This window comes from Asterias rubens, chromosome 19 (genome assembly GCF_902459465.1).
Source record: "Asterias rubens chromosome 19, eAstRub1.3, whole genome shotgun sequence".
Taxonomy (NCBI): domain Eukaryota; kingdom Metazoa; phylum Echinodermata; class Asteroidea; order Forcipulatida; family Asteriidae; genus Asterias; species Asterias rubens.
Window position 1 is genome coordinate 12,032,040 of NC_047080.1, and position 21,113 is coordinate 12,053,152.

A 21,113-nucleotide genomic window follows, 5' to 3' on the forward strand; every position below is an offset into this window, starting at 1 on the left:
TCTGGTGGAATTTTTTGTGTTTATTTCGTAGATCAATTAGGTCCGAAAATTCTACCCTCTGAAATGAAATTGGTATATGGGTGCAATGTGTGCATCAGCATAGACGATGATGTACCTTATCTTGACTCATATTGTGTGTACATTTGGTAGCAGTTCTTCCAACATTACCAGTGCTGTACATTATCTTGACTCATAGAGATTGTTCGAATCTATAGCTGGAGTTAACCAACATTACTTATGTTGTGACTTGTCAATAACATTTTTTCCCTTCATACTAATTATTTACCTTATCTTGACTCTAAGAAAGTATGTGCGCATTTGTTTATTGTTGTTGTTGATTTATTTGTTTTCAGTGCTCAGTGACCTGTGACGTTGGTGTGCAGAGCCGGCTGGTATACTGTGTTGAGTTTCCAGGTTCTTCTGTATTAGTTGCTGATTCTCTATGTGTACCAGAGGACAGACCAACTGCCAGTCAGACATGCAATACTGGAGTGGAATGCCCAACAGAGTAAGCCAAAATTAGAAATACAATACAAATATAAAAACTTGTGCAGCGCCCAATTTCATGACTCTGCTTACCATAAGCAAAGGATCAGCGCTTGCGAAAGCAGGGCACTCTGCGCTTATTGCGCTTATGTCAAGCATTTTTGTACGGGTTAGCGGGGAATGTTGGCTTCTGTACCTGCATAATCTACATAACTAGGCATTCTTCGCTTACACAGCTAGCGCATAAATTCGGGGCTTACCGTACAAGCGGAGAATGGTGATTGCAAGCGCACAATTTGACGTTAAGCAGAGCCATGAGATTTGGCCCAGATTTGAACCAAATCCCCCCTTTAGAATTGCTTAGCAAGAATCTTTAAACCCTCAATCTGTTGCCAACCAAGACAAAACTCCCCTTTGTGCCAAGCAAACATCTCTAAACAAACTTCTACTCTTGATAACACGTGATTTCCAACGTCTTAATTGTTAATCTCTGATTTCAGATACCTGTGGCTAGCGTACGGATGGGGAGCTTGCAGTGTCACATGTGGGGGTGGAATTGAAATGCGCGATGTCTTCTGCTTTAATTTGAACGAGAACTTCGCTCAGGTGAACGACTCGCTCTGCACCATTGGGGACAGACCATTGACAGTCCGAAATTGCAATCTTGATCCATGCACAGCCTCCTGGACAACATCAGCATGGACCGAGGTAAAATATCGTGCCTCTCTTTATCAATTTAATAATGATAATAGTAATAATTGTTTTTTTTATAGCCCTTTACACACCTGAAGGGCATCTCAAAGGGCTTCCAACATTATTACCCCTGATCACTGGGCTTATTTAATTCATTCCTTGAACCATCTCCCTGAGGAGTATACAGACTGTGCAACAAACAAACACTACTAAGCTAAATCAATTACAGGTACCCATTTACCCCCTGGATGGAGAGAAGCAATTATAGGGACACAAGTGTCGCAACCAGGATTCAACCCCATACTCTGCTGAACAGAAACAAGAGAGCTTAAGTTCAGTGCTCTTATCCATTCCGCCACGAAACCCTTCTTGTTTTGGTTTAACTCTAAAAGTAGCAATTGTGTTTAATTTTTGAATCCCTTTTTTGATTTGGGCTGATGTTGTTTCTTCTTTGTAGTGTTCGGTAAGCTGTGGTGAAGGAGAAGAAACGCGTACTGTCGCCTGCCAGGCCAGCAAGGATCCTTCTAGCGCTGTTGTCGACGAGACGGAGTGCATCGCCCCTGACAGACCAATAGAAACACGCACATGCTTCGTAGAGATCTGTCCATCTCCCTTCGGCTGCGACACCACCACCAGGCTCGAGGGAATTCTCCAGTATACTGAAAGCTCCCCTGGATTCGGCAACGATGAGAACTACCCTAATGATTTTGACTGTGACAAATCATTAGCCGCCGCCGCCGTTAGGAATAGAAATGTTGAAACCCCTGAAGAATACTATATTCAGTTGACATTTAATGCCTTTGACCTCGAAGCATCCGACAATTGCCAGTATGATTTCCTTGAGGTAAAGTGCTGGATTTTTTTATTTGTTTTTCCTTGAAGGAGGAATTTGGAGGATGATTTTTATGCAATCTTCTATAATGTACAAAACTACACAAACTATTTGTTTTAAGCCATTATACACTTTCGGTAAACAGTATTGTCCAAGTCCCACACTTCGTGTATCACAACTTATATATAAAATAAGAAACCTGTGAAAATTTAGGCTCAATCGGTCATCGGAGTCGGGAGAAAATTACGGGAAAACCCACTCCTGTTTTCGCGTGTTTCGCTGTGTCATGACATGTGTTTATAATAAATCCGTAATTCTCGCTATCGAGAATTGATATTGTTTTAATGTTTTCTCAAAAAGTAAAGCATTTCATGTTATTAATACTTGTTCTTATACAGCGCACACATCTTAGTAGTAATTTAGTTGTGTTCGTTTTGTTTGCGAATGTTTTTTGATTTACTGCACTTTGGGTTGATATGTGCGCCCAAGTCTTCATTAATATTATTATTATTATCCCTTTTTCTGAATCTTTACTTTCATTTCACTGATGTAATAAATTCCATTATTCCCCTAGGTGAGAGATGTATTTGAAAACACCACTGAGTTGCTCTGTGGAAATTCCTACGATCTCCCACTAGTGTGGAACTCCAAAGGTCCCTTGATTGACTTGTATTTCCACACCGATGCAACAACCACTGCCAAGGGATACTCTGTTGTTTACAACGCTGTATTGAAAGAGGCACCTCCCCGTGTTAATGTCACTGAATGGTCCGATGTAAGTAGAACTTATGGATTTTGGTATTCCTTTATCCTGGTGCGGCCTTCTTGATTTTCTTTCGTTCAAATTGATATAACCAGACCGATGCTAGATTGAATAAAGCCGTTTAGCAGAAAATACTGATTGGTGAATTTCTTTGCTAAGCATAAATTGAGTGGGGCACCAGTCCAACAATGTAAACTTACTTGTTTCTGTTAAGTAATACTTTCTTGCGCTTAGTAAGAAATTGGTCTCGGAATTACAGGAGGCCTCATGTCCCCGTGGAAAGGACATGTTGGCTAAAATTAAAAAATTATTTTAGTGTTAATGACTTTTACCTGACATTTGTGCATACATTGGCGTATGAGATTTGTCACTACAAATTTGTCACGTTAACGGACTGAAAACTGCCACCACTTAATATCCATAACTCCAGGGGTCAAAAAAATGTGGCACTGCTCATGTTTGACTAAGATCTGTATCTCGGTTTAAGAATTATTTTGTTAGCAATGAATCTTGCCCTTGGATTTTGGTTTGCACCAATGTGTGATTACCACTGTATACTCACTGCTGTCCCCAAGAGTACTTCAAAAATAAAATAAAAACAAAACTGCTGGTCAGATTCAAATCTACGAATGCGGCTTTAAATTTTCGAAAACATGGATCCTGAATTGTAACTATTGAACTTGTGTCTTCTTGCAGTGCTCCGCTTCCTGCGGAGAAGGAACGCAGGTTCGTTCTCTCATCTGTTACCGTGGTGAGGAGATTGTTGATGCTGCTGAATGCAGTGAGCTTCAGCTACCTCCATTGACGCGGCCTTGTCAACTCGACAGGTGCATTGAGCCAAATTGTAAGGAACAATAATAATACTAATAATAATAATATCAAAACTTATTACGCGCACATATCCACTGGTAGAGTGCCCAAGGCGCCTGCAGCAATACAATAATTTACCCCCCAAAAGAAGGGAAAAAAGTACAAATTGATACCAGGAAAATGATGATTATATATCAATGAGTGAGAAAAGGCTTGAGACATCAAATGAGTTTTAAGCTGAGATTTAAAAGGAAACGCCCTGTCACCCCAACTGAGTGATGGCTATATAAGACTCCATTATTACGTTTCATATTGATATTTATAGTTAAACTTATTATTTATTTTTAAAGCATTCTAACTTTATTTCAATTTTGTTCCTTTATTACAATTTTAGCATGCCACGGTGATTTGACCCGTACTGTAGATGGAAGCATTATCGAGTCACCAGATTTCCCTAGCTCCTACGCAAACAATGTGTCATGTTTCAACCGCATCCAAGCCCCAGAAGGCATGGTGGTCCAGCTGGAGATTGCGTTTTTCAACTTGCGTTCCTCATTGGATTGTGAGGTCGATTCACTTAAGGCAAGTTTAACCTGTGGAACAAATTGACAGCCACCGATTTCACCAAACTCTTCCTAACTTATTGAACCCACACTAAGTTGGGACGAGTTACTCGTTCTAACTCGAGATAGGATTAATCTTAGCGTTAATCCTGCTGCACTAGTAAAGTCATCTGTTTTTCTGAGAACCCAATTTTATAGTCTGTTTCTGTAAAGACACATCTTTACAGTCAAGTATTTGAGTAAATGGTTTGATTTTTATTTACCCTTCAATGTTTTTTTGGATATAACATTGAATTGTATTTCTCTACCACATGTTCTGGATTTCTGTCATTAATATTATAGTTATTGTTATTGTGAAACCGCTTTCCATTTTACAGATCTCGGATTTCAATTCAGATGGTGAACCGTTGACGCTTTGCGGAGATCAAAGTCCGGGCATTGTCTTCACATCGACCTCAACTGAGGTCTTAGTTGCGTTCTCTTCCAATGAGACTGGTCTTCTCCCCGCCAATGGATTTGGCTACCGCTTGATTGCCTCATTCCTTGTTGATCCAGGTAAATGTTTTTGGCATTCTGAGGCCTCTATGCTTCGTTTTTTTGTTAAGGGCACCCTATGAGGAAATTGTAAACTTATACAGGAGCATTTCAAAGGCACCAAGGCAATGACCAGGGGTACAAAAGCAATCACCTGTGTTGCCTCCGTCAAGTTTCAAGCCCGCAGTCATTCTTGATGCAGGTAAATGTTTTTGGGTGGGGTTTTTATTTTTTAGTCCAAATGTTTAGTTTTGAGAAAGTTATGTCTTGGGTTACCCCCATCATCAAGGCAACTACTGCTGAATGGAATTCCACCATTCTAGTGAGTAGCTATTGAGTCAATTGTTTTTAGGGGATCAATGCAATTACCCCAACATTCCCACCTTCAGGAGGTCCATGTAGTTGGGGGATCAGGACGTCAGGCCAGGAGTCGGTATCGCAAAGATAGTCCTAACTTGAGTCTAGTCCTAGAACTCGTTAGGAGATATTAAAAACTAAAGTTAGGACGAGTGACTCGTCTTAACTGGAGATAAGACTAGTCTGAACTCTTTGTGAAATCCACCCCTGGTCATGTATTTGGACTACTTCTCTCAACTGATCACTGTTTGTTTTTAAACATTTATCCCACCTTTAGGGAGGTCATGCATTAGTGAGATCTCAACCTCTGGCCAGGCTGTCTTTTCACCAAACTACCCTGCTGAGTACGGTCCAGATGAGAACTGCATCACTGTCATCCGTAACAGTGAAGGTTGCATCTCTCTGCAGTTCTTGGACTTCAATATCCACGCCAACCCCGACGGAACTTGCTCAGACTTCTTGCAGGTATCATCATTTTCTTCTGTCTTGTGAACTTTCGCTGAGCCCCTAATAATTGGATTGAATTCTAGTACAATACCACTGAAGACGTAAACGACCAGTTTCTTCATTCAGTGATTGATTGACTGATTTGTTGATTTGTTGACTGATTGGTTGATTGACTATTTTTTTCAAAGTAAAAACATAGAATACTAAAAAGTTTGATCGATTGATCCGATCCTATCAGTCAATTTATCGCTTGATTGATTGATTGATTTTGATTACCCTCTCTTCTGCGTGCAGCTGGTGGATCTGACCGAAGTGAGTCTAAACACTGCTCCCCTCTGTGGATCGGAGCTCCCTCGTCCATTCTACTCGGCTTCTGGACTGATTACGGTTCGTTTTGTCTCCAATGGCTCCATCGCCGATAGTGGTTACAGTGCCATCAGCAGATTTGTGGAGTGTACGGAGGGTCTGTGGATCGTAACCGAATTCGGAGAGGTAAGATTTCATCGCTTAGTTGATGTTACTTGCTTGTATTTTTGTTTGTATCTGTTACGTATCATTGTATTTTTGTAACTTCGTAACTTGTAAAGTGTTCCGATCTTTGTGGGGCGCTATATAAATGCCTATTGTAATGTATTGAAAGGATTGTTTGAATGAGGGAACAGGTCTGACGGGGGACCGTCCAAACACATTAACCAGTGCATTGTGAGCATTAAAATTTAAAAATAAAAATGCTACCACAACTGATGAAAAATAGTGAAATACATATACCCCATAATTTTCTAGAATTTAATGTTTTATCCATCCTGTTTTTGGCGCTTGCGCTGTTGGATGTGGCTGAAATAGAATAAAATACAGTTAGAAGAGTAAAAACAGTGATAGTAATTAAAAACAGCAAATACAAAGTGCACGGTATCTGACAAACTAAAACTAAAAGACAGTATGCTTAATATTTGTTTATTTCATGTAGCCTTCATACATAATAATAATAAACATGACATTTATATAGCGCCTTTTACCAGAGGATGCAAAGCGCTGGAAAAAGAAAAGAACAGAGAGCCAGAAGGGCAGGGTAGGGGGTGGGGGGGTACCCTGGAGAAACCCAGATTACATGCGAGCAGAGAAAAGATGAGTCTTGAGGGCCTTTTTAAAAGGGGTGAGACCAGTTGAATTTCTAACATGAGCGAGAAGGTTATTCCATAGCCATGGGGCAAAGACAGAAAAAGCAAAGACAGTACGAGGAAGTCTTCCGGGTATGAAGTAGAGATGAGAGGTAACTCGGAAACAGGTTGTTGAGAGACTTGTATGTATGAACAAGAGTGCAGAATTGAATGCGTTTAGCAACTGGAAGCCAGTGGAGGTCACGAAGAAGAGGAGAAATATGGACAAATTTGGGTTTCTCGAAAATAAGCCAAGCATCCTCATTCACATTGAGTCGGCATTCATAACATGTATTAAAACCCATGAACTTATGTTTGGTTTAATACTCATTGTAACTTTTAGTGTTCAGCGACATGTGGTGAAGCAACCCAGTCCCGTATGGTCAGCTGCCAGAAACCTTCAGATGGTAGCCCAGTGGATCCTGCCTTGTGTCCACCAGATAGACCAGATGCTATCAGAGAGTGTGTCGTGCCTGACTGCCCAAGTAAGAATACCGCCCATCTAAGAATAATATAGTCATCTTAAGAAAAAGTGAAGATATTGGTTGTTGAATTCTTCAGTATCAATACATCATGTACAAAAAGTTGTTTCCAGGGTCCCATACTTAGAACCTTTATGGCTAATTGTCCTGAAACTAAAAGTGAACGTTCTTTCATTATCTGTACTGTGTTTTCAGGCCTGTTCTTTTACTGAATATAAGCGACTACTAGTAGGTATAAGGGAAGCATCATCAATAGACTCATTCAAGACTAGGCTCAATAAAATCCAAGTGACCACTTTCATAAGGGGAGCTTAAATTTTGTGGACTTACCACATCTGCAACTTAGGGTGCAGTAATCGACAGATACAGAAACTGTGTTGCCCAACTTGGGTACTCTCTTAGTAGTTAGCAGCAAGATTTAGAAGTATGACTAAATATTTTTCTTTCTTGATAGGTTGCGACGTCGTTGTTGAGCAATCTGGTATACTCATTGAATCCATAAAGACGAATGGTGTTTATGCTAACAACCAACTGTGCACAACAACCATCAGTAACCCAGAAGGATGTCTCTCGATCGAGTTCTTGTCATTTGAACTTCAGAACTCAATAGGCAACGAGTGCACTGCTGATTATCTAGAGGTACAAACCTGTCGCCTTATTGCCCCCCTATCAAATGTTTCCTATAGTCTTGAAAAATTAAAATGGCCTTAAGGCCCGGTCACATAGGTCTCGATAATGAGAACGAAAACTACAATATTAACAATGCAGGCCCTTGATTGGGCGTGGGCGTATTCTACTGGAGCAATTCACGCAATAGAATGCGTTCTCTTTGCATTGTTAATGTTATGCTTTTCGTTATCACTGCAGTGTGACTCTGCCTGCCTTTACCCCCTTGAAGATAGTAATCCAGGCTTCATTGCATTCCTGCAGGTGTTCAAATCAGGGGTAGCCTAGTATCAACTCTTTATTTTGATTTACCTAGGACTGGATTAAGATGTTGTGACGTCAGATTTTAAGTAGGATTTGAAACCTTGCATGGTGGAAAGAGAAAACTAAGAGAGGTTTGCAGGAACACCATGTGAACATCTCTTTTGAGTAATCTGGTTCTGAAAAGAACCGGTGGTTAATGCCTCAACGTTTCAATCAGTATGCTTTGATTGTCTTTGCCTAGCAACTAAGATTAGTACACAGCTTGAAATCTGTCCAAGTCTTGGGTTTTTCCTTCATGTAATTTCTTGGTTTTACCCGTATACGCCAATGAGTGTTTAGCACTGGATACTCGGTACTTGCCTGAGCTCTGTTAACAAAATCACAGGCAGTTTCCTCAGGGTGGGATTTGAACCCATGGTCTTTGCAGTTCCAGAGCAGTGTCTTACCAACTAGACTACTGAGATTGCTAGTGGCAGTATATGGGTCAAACCAAAAAAGGTATTCTTTATCCAAATGCAAATCTATTAAACTTCATGTCATTTTTCATCACTCGATATTATCATGCTCTGCCCACGTTTTTCTTTGTTTCGTAGATTATTGATTCTGGGAGAGAGGCACCAATGAGGTTCTGTGGTCTGGACGGTCCGAGGGCCTACTTATCACTCTCCGGTGACGTCTCTATTGTATTTAAGACTGACGAGGCGGTCAACGCTGCTGGATACGTGGCTTACGTTAGGTTTGTGCCATGCCCCGTCAACGCTTTCATTCCTGGAAATTGGAGTGAGGTACGTACCCTGTGCTTATGTCTTTCAAGCCCCCACGATTTCAACTTGAAGTCTGTGGCATCAGATGTCTTGAATCTCATACTTTGTGTTTCTCTATTTTGCTGTGCTCTTTTACTGATCTTTTTGTGATGAAGAGGTAATTTGGCCAGTCCCAGCGATCTTGTTATAACGAGAGTCAACTGTAATAATCTCCTCCTTAGATGGTCTTTAAAGAGATCATGTTGCAATCCTACAGAAGAAAGACCAGAGGTGGATTTCACAAAGAGTTGAGACTAGTCTTATCTTGAGTTAAGACGAGTTAACTTAGAACTAAAGAGTCCTAGGTCTAGTCCTAAGTTAGGATTATCTTTGTGAAACCGGCCCCTGGCTCTTGACACAACTTACCTTTTTAAACTCTCAAGTGTTTTCCCTCGGACATTTTTGTGTGTGACAGTGCTCGGTGACCTGTGGATCAGGGATGAGAACACGTGATGTTCAATGCATGGATCTACTGAATGACGTCCCTGTGGACGAGTCCCTGTGTAGTGGAGTCCGTCCGATTAACGTGGAGCCCTGCAATACAGAGGTGGAGTGTCCATGTAAGTCCACTTCTTTCTTCGTCTGACTCTCTTCATTAACAGGGATGTGATTTCTCTAATTTTAAACGGAATTCAGTTTGTTTTTGCCCCCTTAAGAAAACAAAATTCTTTTTTTATTTTTAAGATCAAATTTTAACAGAAATATAGATAATAAGCATATAATAACGCTCCAGATTGCAGAGTAGGGCTTTTTAAACCAAGAAAAATGTTATTAAATGGGCTTCGCATTCGCAAGTTATTTTCTCAACAGCCTATCACATCTCTGTAATAATAGTAATAATAATAATAGTATATAATTATAATAGTGTCTTCTTATATGTCACTCAGTGACACTAAAGGCACTTTAACATACGGTATTTCCTGCATGGTATGTGGGACTATCTTTACCATGGAACAAAAGACCTCAAGCCTTACATTTAGAATATTTTAATCCCATTTGTTTCTTGTTCCATCCACCAGCATGCTACTTCTACGTCAATGAAACTGGTCAGTTTCTGACGAGTCCAGGATTTCCTAATGAGGAGTACACCAACAATCTGAATTGTGTTTATGAGTTCGAATCACCTGATGACTCGCAGTGTATACGAATCGTCTTCCTGGAAGCCTATCTCGATGGACCCGATGACGATGGAGCATGTACCAATGACATCATTACTGTAAGTCAGAAAATGCATGAGCTTATACCTATGTTAGCGTTAGTTTAGTTTAGTTTTGGCTGGACTGCTTGAGGGCGGCCAGGCAGCAGAAAAAGCAAGATAGATGTGAGCATCACTGAATTGAAGCTGAAACAGAAAGGGTAGATTTGTTTGTATGAAAGTTTGATTGGATTTAGAGAAATGGACATCTAAGATCTTACGGACTGAATCTTTGGTGGAATTAGCTGCAAAAGAGCCATTTTGGTTTTGTACTTTCTCATCGAATCTTGTAAAAGTTGTTGTATTCCTGTTGAACTGTTGCACATTGTTCAATATTATAAAGAGGTTTCAGGAGTAGATCTTGCCTCATCATGACATGTGTCCTGGAGCAAGATGCTTTACTATAACTACTTTCTTCACCCAGGGGGTATACCTGCGAGGGTAGAGGTTGATATTGTGTTTGAAAAAACTGTTGTGCGCCACAGCTGCTCAGCTGATCTTACCATTACTAATGTAAGAAAGACGAAAATTAACTGTCTCTAGCTACCAGGCAATCTGGTAGGTCTAGTTGGTAAGACACAGCTCTAGAATTGCAAAGGTCGTCGGGTTGAATCACACCCGAGTATATGCATGTGATTTTTTTCACAGAGCTCGCAAAGTACTGAGTATACAGTGCTACCACAGATCAATGTATATCGGTAAAACCAAAATTAGTACTTTTCATCCCCGATGCAAATTTCCATCTATGCATTTTTATTCATTTTGATGTCAGTACTTGATTTTGTTTTTCACCCTGTAGGTTGATGGTCTTGAGGCACAACCTCAATTTGTATTCTGCCCGGAGTCTGCTCGCTCAGTAACATGGTTCTCCTCGACAAACACAGCCAAGTTGACTTTCACAACCGACGAGTCGGACACAGGGTTTGGATTTAACCTGTACAGCATCTTTGAGGAATGTATCGAGTATGATTATGTAGCGGGAGATTATGGTCCGGTAAGTTGATGTCAATAAAGTAGGATTTGAAACTTTGCTCAGTGGAAGTACGATATGGTAAGGTTTGCGGTAACACCGTGTAATGATAATCTCTAAAAAGAGTTGGAGTGGTTCTGAAAAGAAGCGTAGGTTTCAGAACCACCCTGACTCAATTAGAGAATATCATTGTTACCACATCGCAAACCTTACTATATTGATGTCAATTGTTATTTTATGATCTGAACTGGGGCATGGTTCAGTACATCGGACCCAATTTCAAAAAGCCTGTAAGCACAAAAATTTGCTAAGCATGAAATTTCTTCCTTGAATAAAAACAGGATTACCAACCAAATTGCCACATGATTTTCAGGATAAGCAAAGAACAGCTGGATACCAGTATGAAGCAACATGCAACAAATGGAAATTTGGTTGGTAATCCTATTTTTATTAAGGAAGAAATTTCATGCTAAGCAAACTTTTGTGCTTACAGGCTTTATGAAATTGGGCCCTGATTAGAAACAAGTTTCAGCGTCTGTGCTGTTTACTCTTTATCATTCTCATTCAGTCTTAATTCTCATTCAATTTATGTATTGCTTTGTTTTGACAGTGTTCTGCACGCTGTGGTGGCGGTACCCAAGATCGAACAATCACTTGTGTTAGATTGTCCGATAACTTCGATGTAGATCTTGCTTTTTGTCGCAACCCTCTGCCAACAAGCTCTCGGGCTTGTAATACCCATCCATGTGAAGGTAAATACCACAGGACCATCGGCTTTGTCCCATCCGTAGAACAAAGCATCATGGTTAAGTGTCTTGCTTAATGTTTTCATAAATATTGTATTCTGTGTTCTAAAGAAGAAGTTGTCAAAGTTAAGGATAAACGATCCCTAGGCACAGAAAAATCAAAATGGTTTTAATGGCCCAGTAACCGGGGTTGGATTTCACAAAGAGTTAAGACTAGTCTCATCTTGAGTTAAGACGAGTTACTTAGGATGAGCCATACGTTTTTAATATCCCCTAGGACATCCTAAGTTAGGACTAGTTCTAACTCTTTCTGAAATCGACCCCAGGGGTAATAATGTTGGAAGCACTTTGAGACGCCCTTCGGGTGTGAAATGCGCCATATAAAAACTACTTATTATTATTATTATTATTAGAACATTTGAATAAAACCTTTTGTTGTTCTTGTCTGTAGACTGTGATGCCAGCTTTGGTCCTGGACAGAGCCTGCTTTCCAGCCCTGATTTCCCTACTCCATATCTGACCATGCTGGACTGTCATTACAACATTACCAACCCTGATGGCTGCATCATTCTTCAGTTCTTGGATTTTAATTTGCAGAGCTGCTCTGAATGTGAATGTGACTCCCTCACTGTAAGTGTCTCAAGTCTGATCGATCTCAAACTTCTACACATTTGTCAGTTTAATTAATTAATTATTAATTAATTACAGTGGATAACATAAAGTGCTTACACTGCATGCAACTGTTTTGTTAGGAAAATTTAATTCTGTATTGTTCTTTTAAACAACAGTTAATTTGTTTTACTTTAGTTACCTGTTCATGTTTGTTGTGTTGTCATTAAGCCTTGGAGAAAGGCTCTGCAAGGGTCGAAACGTCAGGCCTTTAACTATTTTTTTGCATTTTTATTTTGTTTGAAATAGATTTTTGAGGAGGGAGTTGCTACTCTGCCACCCCTCTGTGGAGATGATCCACTCTCGATGTATCAGTCTACAACCGGTAACGTTCACCTCGAGTTCATCAGTGATGCCTCAGTGACCAATAATGGGTTCAACATCTTTGTATCGTATGCAGAATGTCCCGATACCTTCTACTTCACTGGAGATTACTCGCAGGTAAGAAGACCAACACTAAAGCTCGGTTTACACTTGACAAATTCGCAGCAAATAATTCGCATCAGCCGACTTGTGCTCGACTCTTGGGAAACTTTCACTTCGAAAACACCTATGTGATGTCAAAATTCGCTTCGCATTTGCAGGAAGTATGAACCAAGCTAAGGTTTACCGGAAGGTTTGTGTTAACTCGTGAGGCAAAATGTAATCAACGCATTCTTGGAAGGCTCCCTCTCCCTCTGGTAGAGAACCATCTGTTGTCCAATAATCGGGCGGTGTTTCAAGCCCCCTCGATTTAGCCTTCTATGTTTTTATCTTGACGGCTTCAATCCTGGATTTCTCTTGGCACCCAATACCTAGACCTTGTCTCCGAATGAGTGCAAGGAGTTAAAGTTACCCCCACTAAACTGAAAATATACTTTTCTAATCAAAAACTCTCGCCCAGCTTGGTCTGCACCGTTTCATCATAGAAAGAGCAACTTTTGCTGGACTGTCTTTGCCTGAATGCTTCAGGCTTTACCTGGTCGTGTTTTCCCTCTTGTTTTTAAAAATTTCATTCCCATTGTTTTTTCTTGTCAGCATCTGAGCACTTTGCGAAAGTCACTATTTAAAGGGTGTTATTTAAAATGTGAATTTTGTATCCTCCATTCTGATGTTTTTAAATTGTTTATTTTCCTGGCAGTGTGACGTAAGCTGTGGCGGTGGTACACAAATGAGAGAAGTCTATTGTAAGAGTCGCTCTATGAATGTTCAGGTCGATAACGCAATGTGCTCTGGAGCAATGCCGCCCTCAACGCAACCTTGTGGATTGGAGGATTGTCCATGTAAGTCTTGACGCATTCAAACATAGAATTTGTTTTTTCTTTCTGCAATGAAGTTTTTATTTAGATTTGTTTTGGGGTAACACTGTGTGTGTCTACTTGCCAGGTAGGTTTTGTTCTTTAGAGAACTGTCTTGCTTTATATTTGGTTTGCGGTAACACCATGTGTGTGTCTACTTGCCAGGTAGGTTTTGTTTTTAAGAGAACTGTCTTGCTATATATTCTACTACCGCCCAGATTTTTCAGGAGACTTCTCAGTTATACATACTACCTGCAGGTACTGCAAAGATTAAATAGATGTTAAATTTGCATCCTAATATGTTTTTCCTTGTTTCCTTGCAGTCTGTGATGTAGAAGTGACATCTCCAAGCTTCATCACAAGTCCCGATTTTCCCGCTGAATACCCTATCAGTATCAACTGCGAATATAATATCACTGCTCCAGAAGATATGTGTGTCAGTGTTCGTTTTATTACGTTTGATCTGGAAGAAGGCACCGGTGAACTTCCAATTTGCGATAAGGACTTTGTACATGTAAGACAATCTAAGAAAATCTATCTGCAGATTTTGATAAATTGAATTGAATTGAATTAAATTAAATTGTTTTATTGTGTCTTACTTTTTACCGTTTAAAGGCGCTCTCAAACATAGTTGTATCACTTCCATTTTGACAAGGTCTTGAGGTATTGAACCTTGACGTAAATCGTATCCATCCTTTTTTCTAGAACAATTAATTACTAATATAATTACCATCAAATTCATTTCTCTCTAATTACTTTCAGACACTGATAATGTTTGTGATTTTTGAAGTAGCAGTGCTTAAGGGTATAAATGAGAATTTATTGTTAAATAAGGGAGTAAAAGAGTAAATGGATGTTTAAAACCAGCAGGGTAATGGCTGTGTGTGGTGCGTGTTGCGTTACGTGTAAGCAAAGGAATAATAGATGACGTGCTAATTCTAAAAGCTATATATTGCGTTCCGTGTAACTAAATTGGCGTACATGAGCTTGCGCACCCAACACGCGAAGCCAGCCAGTTATAAACAGCTTCAGGTATGTCTTTATCAGCTGTTTAAACACCCCACGTGACATGCTCTCCACCAATAATATGAACAATGAAACTGTATTTATGAATATATATATATATATATTTTTCATTTTCAGATTAAGGATCTATCAACAGTTTCCCTTGACAGGAGGTACTGTGGAAGCAGTACTGAAATCATTTGGTCATCTCGAGATAGGGAGGTCATTTTGGAGTTTTCTTCTGATGAGGAGAACACGGCTGCAGGTTTTAATGCCTACGTCAGCTTCATTACTTGCCCTGCATTTGGATACAGTTTCGGACCATTTAGCGAAGTAGGTTCAAACCACAGTCAACATTTTTGTATTTATTTCAAAACATATTTAAAAGAGTGGCAGCTGACGAGGCATTCTCGGTCTCAAGATTTAATCTATAGCTATTGTTGTGAAACGACACACTAATATATAAGATCTGTTCCTTTCCATCATGAAGAAATTTGTACTGTTTTTGATTTTTCTTCTATACCTTAAATAGGAATTTCCGCCGAAAAACCTCAGTTCCTGCGCACTTGTAAAAGATTGTGGTTTGTTTGTATTTGACCTATGAATAACTTCAAAGTTCATTTGTACTTGATTGATATTTACACTTAAATGCAAGAATTTGTTTTTGATTTTTGATTAACATAATTCATGATTCACACACATACCGCCGGGCAAAAACCTTTGTGTTTTGGCAGCCAGCTAGAAAGTGTATGCAATCTTACCATGACTACGTGTCTTTTTGCACGGTGAAACATGACGTATACAGTGTTTATTCAACAGAGGGCGGTTTGAATGTAAACATAGGTCACATCGTCTATATCCACTAGGAGCCTGGCTGGTAAAGCAGAATGCATCACCGTTTTACAAAGCATTTCGGCTCAAGTGCCTTTTTCAGGGGCACACATGTCATGACCTGGAGTCGAACCCACACTTTGGTGATAACACCAGAGCTTGGGTCCGGTCATAGAGTTATATACAAGAACTAGAGGGCGCACTGGTGATGCTTCTTGCACAAACGCCAAGGGACCGCGAGAAATCACCCGCACAATTCTTCATGCGCGTTGAATATGAAGTACATGTACACGTTGGAGTTTGTATTTATTGAATGCTGACGCGATCCTGTTTTGTCAACTTACAAAATGGCCGCACAAACACACGCTGAGCAATGCCTGTTTGTTCAACTTAGAAAATGGCCGCCTGCGCACATGCCGGGGCGCGTGTAGTAGCCAGTGCGCCCTCTAGTTCTTATATATAACTCTATGGGTCTGGTTGAACAGTAATACTTGGACACGCCATGAACATTTTGTAGATCGCATGCTTTAGCTATTGAGTTGGTATCCTCAGACATTGTGATTAACGGAACACTTTTGTAATCTTTGTTTCTTGTTTAGTGTTCTCGTCCATGTGGAGGTGGCATCCAGGAACGCACCGTTGAATGCCTAGATTTATCAACTGATCTTGTAGTTGCAGATGAGATGTGCCAAGATACGAGACCGTTAGCCACTAGACCCTGCAATGAAGAGGCATGCCCTGGTGAGGACTCGGCCCTTACTAGAAAGGCAAACTTTGTAATCAAAGCACTTCAGGGATGTAGAATTCGTTTTGGGCTACCCCCCCCCCCCCCAAAAAAATAAAATAATAATATTAATAATAATTTTCAATTTTTATAAAAAGCAAATTCATAAAAAATGAAAGATGAAAACTAGAAAGAGTGACCCAAATTGCGGAGTAGGTCTTTTAAGACAAAAGATAAATGTTAATATTTTCATGATCGAAAGTTTTCAAGCTCGCATGCTTTTGCACTTGAGGTTTTTTCTCAACAGCCCATCACCTCCCTGGTACTTTAATTGTTGATATTTTAAACATCAGGGCAAAACCATATTAACACTAATAGTCTAAGACCAGTGTTCTTTCTGGGTGTATCCCAACATATGCATAAAATAAAAAATCTGTGAAAACTTTGACTCAATTGGTCATTGAAGTTGCAAGAGAATAGTGGAAGAAAAACACCCTTGTTGCATAAATTTGTGTGCTTTCAGATGCCTAAAAAGGGCTTCAGGTCTCAAGTCTTTAAATATTTGAGTGAGAAATTACCTATTTCTCAAAATTACATTACTTCAGAGGGAGCCGTTTCTTACAATGTTTTATACTCTCAACTGCTCTCCATTACCCATTACCTAGTGAGATTGTATGCTAACAATTATTTTGAGTAATGACCAATTAGGAAAGGTTGATTAAGAAAGTAACTTTCTTGAACACTGGTGTTGAGCTTCATCATTTCTTCTGTTATTTCCAGAATGCAATGAGGTGATATTAACTGAACGACAAACTGTTGCCAGTCTTAACTTTCCTCAGCCGTACTTCGAGTACAGCTGCAACTACTTATACACCAATCTAGGAGGCTGCGTGGAACTTCTCTTCATTCAGTTTGAGCTTCCAGAACCCAATCCTGATGGCATCTGCGATACGGACTACCTACTGGTAAAACATCCACATATTATTGGGTTTTTTTATATTTCAAATTTTCCCTGGATGTGCCATTTTAAAAGTGTTTGATTGTCGTGTCCTCCAAAGGGTCAACAGCTCCCCATTGTTACCAAACAAATTTGTATGCAAACAATTATTTTGAGTAATTACCAATAGTGACCAGTGATACTTGTTGTACGTCCACAGATTTACGTACACCGATTAAAGATAAAGAGGGTAGAAAGCTATCCTTAAAAATTGGTGCTGTAGTTTGTCCCGGTAATTTTGTCTCCCTCTAAGCTACCCTTATATCTCATAATTATGCAGGGATTTCAATTATGCAGGGATTTCAATCACGTACAGGAAACCAAACCACATTCAAAGTTTTGTTTACTCTTTTTGTGATATGACGGAACAATCTTGAATTTGACTTTGAAGGTCGAGGACAACAGTAACCAGCCGTTTTCATACCGCATCTGTGGAAGGTCAACCCCGCAAGGTGTGGTCTCACGAGGACAGACGCTGAATGTAACGCTTATTACCGACAGTAACCCGGCGACATTCGGTGAAGGCTACCAGTTATACAACATATTCACTGCCGTGTGCCCGACCACTGGTTACGTAGCGTCTGAATGGCAGGACGTAAGTAGTTGACACCAGGGCCTGATTTCATAGAGCAGGGATGTGATTTCTCTGGGTGAAACTCATGAGAAAATGAAGAAGAAAAAAACATATAATAATGCTTTAGATTGCAGAGTGGGGCTTTCAAAACCAAAGATAAATGTTAATATTTGGATTCATGATTACATGTTTTTGAGCTTGCATGCTTTTGCACTTTGCACTCAGAGTTCAGTTTTTGTTTTCTCAACAGCCTATTACATCCCTGATAGAGTTGCTTAAGCACAAAGTTATGCTTAGCAGAATAACGGTTACCAACCAACTGCAACGTCACAAGTGCAATTCGTTAAATTAGTATCCTGCTCATTTCTGCTGAGAAATTGTTCAGCAATATTTTCTGCTGATGTAGCTTTATGAAATTATTCCCAGGCAGAAATCTGTTTATTCAGAATAATTGTAAAAAAGTAACAATGAGCGGAGTACCTGTCACAAGTTGCGTACATCAAATTAGCTTTGGATCGGTTTTTGCTCTTCACAATTTCTCTGCTTAGCATATTTATTTGTCTTCACAGCTTCATGAAATTGTGCCAGATCTTGATATAGGGAACGGTGCAATACCTGGAATCCCCTGGAATTTTTGTATAAATGCCCCGTTCCAAAAAAATATGCATAGTCAATATATTTATACATATTCTAAAACTAAAACATGTTCGATTGGTCTGTTAAGGGCTAGTTACTCTTATAAATGCATCTGTTTCAAGAATCTATTTTGACAGCAAACTCAAAAAGGGTAACCAGTGTAGCGTGAACTCGTTTGTGAACTCATGCTGTATGTAACTGTGTTGAGGTCAAGTGGGGTCACAGTTACTGGTCACCCAGTTAACGATCTTGGGCTTGGTAACTCGACTAACTCTGTTTTTGCATGAATTTAATGCAGTGTGATCGAGAATGTGGAGGAGGAACCAGACAGCGTGATGTTAGCTGTATACATCTGGAGAGTGGTCTTGTCGTCGATGAGCAGCTCTGTACTGATATGAAACCAGTCGATACGGAGCTCTGCAACAGTCAGCTTTGTCCATGTGAGTAATAAAGACACAATAACCATCAATGCGCTTTATACATGTGTACACTACGTGCCCTGATCATTAGGCCAATAACATTCATTTTAATATATCTTGGCTCTCTAGGGAGACGGCGAGATGCCCAAGCTGGCTGCCTAACTTCTCTTGCTCGCCTTTAAAATAGGCTTTTTATGCATACTAAGCTGATGGTTCTACTTAAGTAACATGACAATTTGCAGCTCTATAAAGTTTTGCACCAAGAATGCTTAGACAGAACTGCCATGGCATCCACTTGATCCTTGACTTTTGACCCTTTGACCTTTTGCAGCTTGTGATGGGACGATTGACTCCTTGCCATATCAGCTGTTGAGCCCCAACCATCCTGAGAGCTTCGATCCTCAGCGTACATGTAACTACAACATCACTTCTTCACGATGTCTTCGTATCACATTCTTGGATTTCAACCTTCCGACACCAGAAGGGGACATGTGTGGCGACACCTACGTTCAGGTAAAATTAATTTTTTTTACATTTTGTTATTTTAATTTTTGTTTTATTCAGCATTATGGAATTGAGCCTTATAAATTGCGCCTTATAAATTTTAATTGTTATGTTATGTTATGTTATTCAAACAGCGCAAGCAGCAATAATAGGATTGATACAAATATTTAACATTATAAAGCAGTAAAATGTTACAATTAATTATAGGAAAAACATAAAATCACGCACATAGCAATATGACATGAAGTCATTGAGGTACTGGGGCGACAAATGTTAACAAACTGTGCAATATATTTGACCTTTATGTAGGATTTGAAACTTTGCCTGGTAAGAGTATAATTAGGTGAGGTATGCGGTAGGCCTATACACCATGTGTAAATGTCTTTCTTCTGAAGACAAGTAGAGTGTACTGTTTGAAACGCTGAGACCACACCGGCTCTTTTCAGAGCCAGCACTCCCACAAGTTTACTATTTATGAATCGTTTCATCCTATTCATCCACACCATTCAAAGCTTTACTCTTTTATTGTATACCAAATTCCCTTTGTCTCAGACTTTTTATTTGGCACTGTATTTTTATAAAATAAACCAATATTGAATTGAGTTGAAACATTGAGTAATTTTGTCAACCATACATTCTTTTCAGAACCAACACTACCGAAACATTTTCCGACACATTTGTTAATTTATTGACTATTTTATATATATTGTCAATAGATAAGGGATGTAGAAGCGGAGTTCTTGAACCAAAGGATCTGTGGAGATGGACCAATAAGACAGCCTGATGATTTCTCACTTTACAGCTGGGAGTCACGCTCTGGACAGGTATGTCTCCTCGTTCTTACAGACTACAAAGACACAATTCTCGGACATGATTGTCTTTTGTTTGGCAGAAGTATTATTCATAAACTTTACTCCTGTTTAATCTGAATTTTTTTTACATGCACTTTTTTTGGTTCCTTCAGACTACAAAGAAACAATTGTCATAATTTTTTATCTGACCCCTACACTGACCTTTGACCGTTGACCTTTGATTAACCTTTTATTGTCTAGGTCATGGTGACACTTAACAGTGGTGAGGATATCCCAGACAACAGCAGGTTCCAGTTTTACTTGACCGAAGTGGACTGCCCAGAGTTTGGATTCATCGCTGGAAACTTCAGTGAGGTCAGTGCCTTATGTAACTGGAAATCTGTCGCTAACGATTACATATCGTAGTAGCAATGCCAACATACTTGGTTTGTGTACCTGACTGGTGTACGATCCTTGTCGTTTGGTTGGTGGAATATGTGTCAGGTGTGATACCTTACTTTGTAATGCAGCTGTTTTAACACTCAAATTTAACATAGGAGTCCTATATTCACAAATCGCAGCAAACCTTAGCGCATACTTTGTAATTTTACATTGATTACTCATATGTATTGATTGCGAATTAAATTGTTTGCATGCGCGTGGGCTTTCAGAACTATCATAAAAAATAAACACGTTTTTGTTTGTACTTGTTCTTTGGATTTACAGTGCAGTGTCACATGTGGTGAAGGTATAAACACACGCCCTGTTGAATGTATGAGACTGGCTACAAATGAAGTTGTGCCCGATGATATGTGCACGGACCCCAAGCCAGCTGAAACAAGACCATGTCCTCGACAGCCGGTTTGCCCATGTGAGTTATCAAGCCATTTCTTCTTATGTCTGATTACTTTTCTAAAG

General features: G+C 39.7%; 1 protein-coding gene across 1 annotated transcript in view; it reads left to right on the plus strand.

Moving 5' to 3' along the window:
• Nucleotides 1-21,113, plus strand: part of LOC117302896 — a 42,933-nt gene that overhangs the window by 13,655 nt on the left and 8,165 nt on the right. The window contains exons 20-48 of the mRNA XM_033786865.1: nt 354-508; nt 987-1,194; nt 1,637-2,023; nt 2,586-2,786; nt 3,471-3,618; nt 3,979-4,166; nt 4,525-4,702; nt 5,316-5,503; nt 5,780-5,977; nt 6,986-7,127; nt 7,579-7,763; nt 8,648-8,839; nt 9,273-9,417; nt 9,877-10,073; nt 10,852-11,046; nt 11,633-11,774; nt 12,220-12,398; nt 12,687-12,878; nt 13,558-13,699; nt 14,038-14,228; nt 14,858-15,052; nt 16,150-16,291; nt 17,055-17,239; nt 17,663-17,866; nt 18,780-18,921; nt 19,232-19,413; nt 20,121-20,228; nt 20,457-20,570; nt 20,922-21,066. Of these exons, the coding sequence (XP_033642756.1) occupies nt 354-508; nt 987-1,194; nt 1,637-2,023; nt 2,586-2,786; nt 3,471-3,618; nt 3,979-4,166; nt 4,525-4,702; nt 5,316-5,503; nt 5,780-5,977; nt 6,986-7,127; nt 7,579-7,763; nt 8,648-8,839; nt 9,273-9,417; nt 9,877-10,073; nt 10,852-11,046; nt 11,633-11,774; nt 12,220-12,398; nt 12,687-12,878; nt 13,558-13,699; nt 14,038-14,228; nt 14,858-15,052; nt 16,150-16,291; nt 17,055-17,239; nt 17,663-17,866; nt 18,780-18,921; nt 19,232-19,413; nt 20,121-20,228; nt 20,457-20,570; nt 20,922-21,066 (5,170 nt within the window). The remainder of the gene's footprint in view (nt 1-353; nt 509-986; nt 1,195-1,636; nt 2,024-2,585; nt 2,787-3,470; nt 3,619-3,978; nt 4,167-4,524; nt 4,703-5,315; nt 5,504-5,779; nt 5,978-6,985; nt 7,128-7,578; nt 7,764-8,647; nt 8,840-9,272; nt 9,418-9,876; nt 10,074-10,851; nt 11,047-11,632; nt 11,775-12,219; nt 12,399-12,686; nt 12,879-13,557; nt 13,700-14,037; nt 14,229-14,857; nt 15,053-16,149; nt 16,292-17,054; nt 17,240-17,662; nt 17,867-18,779; nt 18,922-19,231; nt 19,414-20,120; nt 20,229-20,456; nt 20,571-20,921; nt 21,067-21,113) is intronic.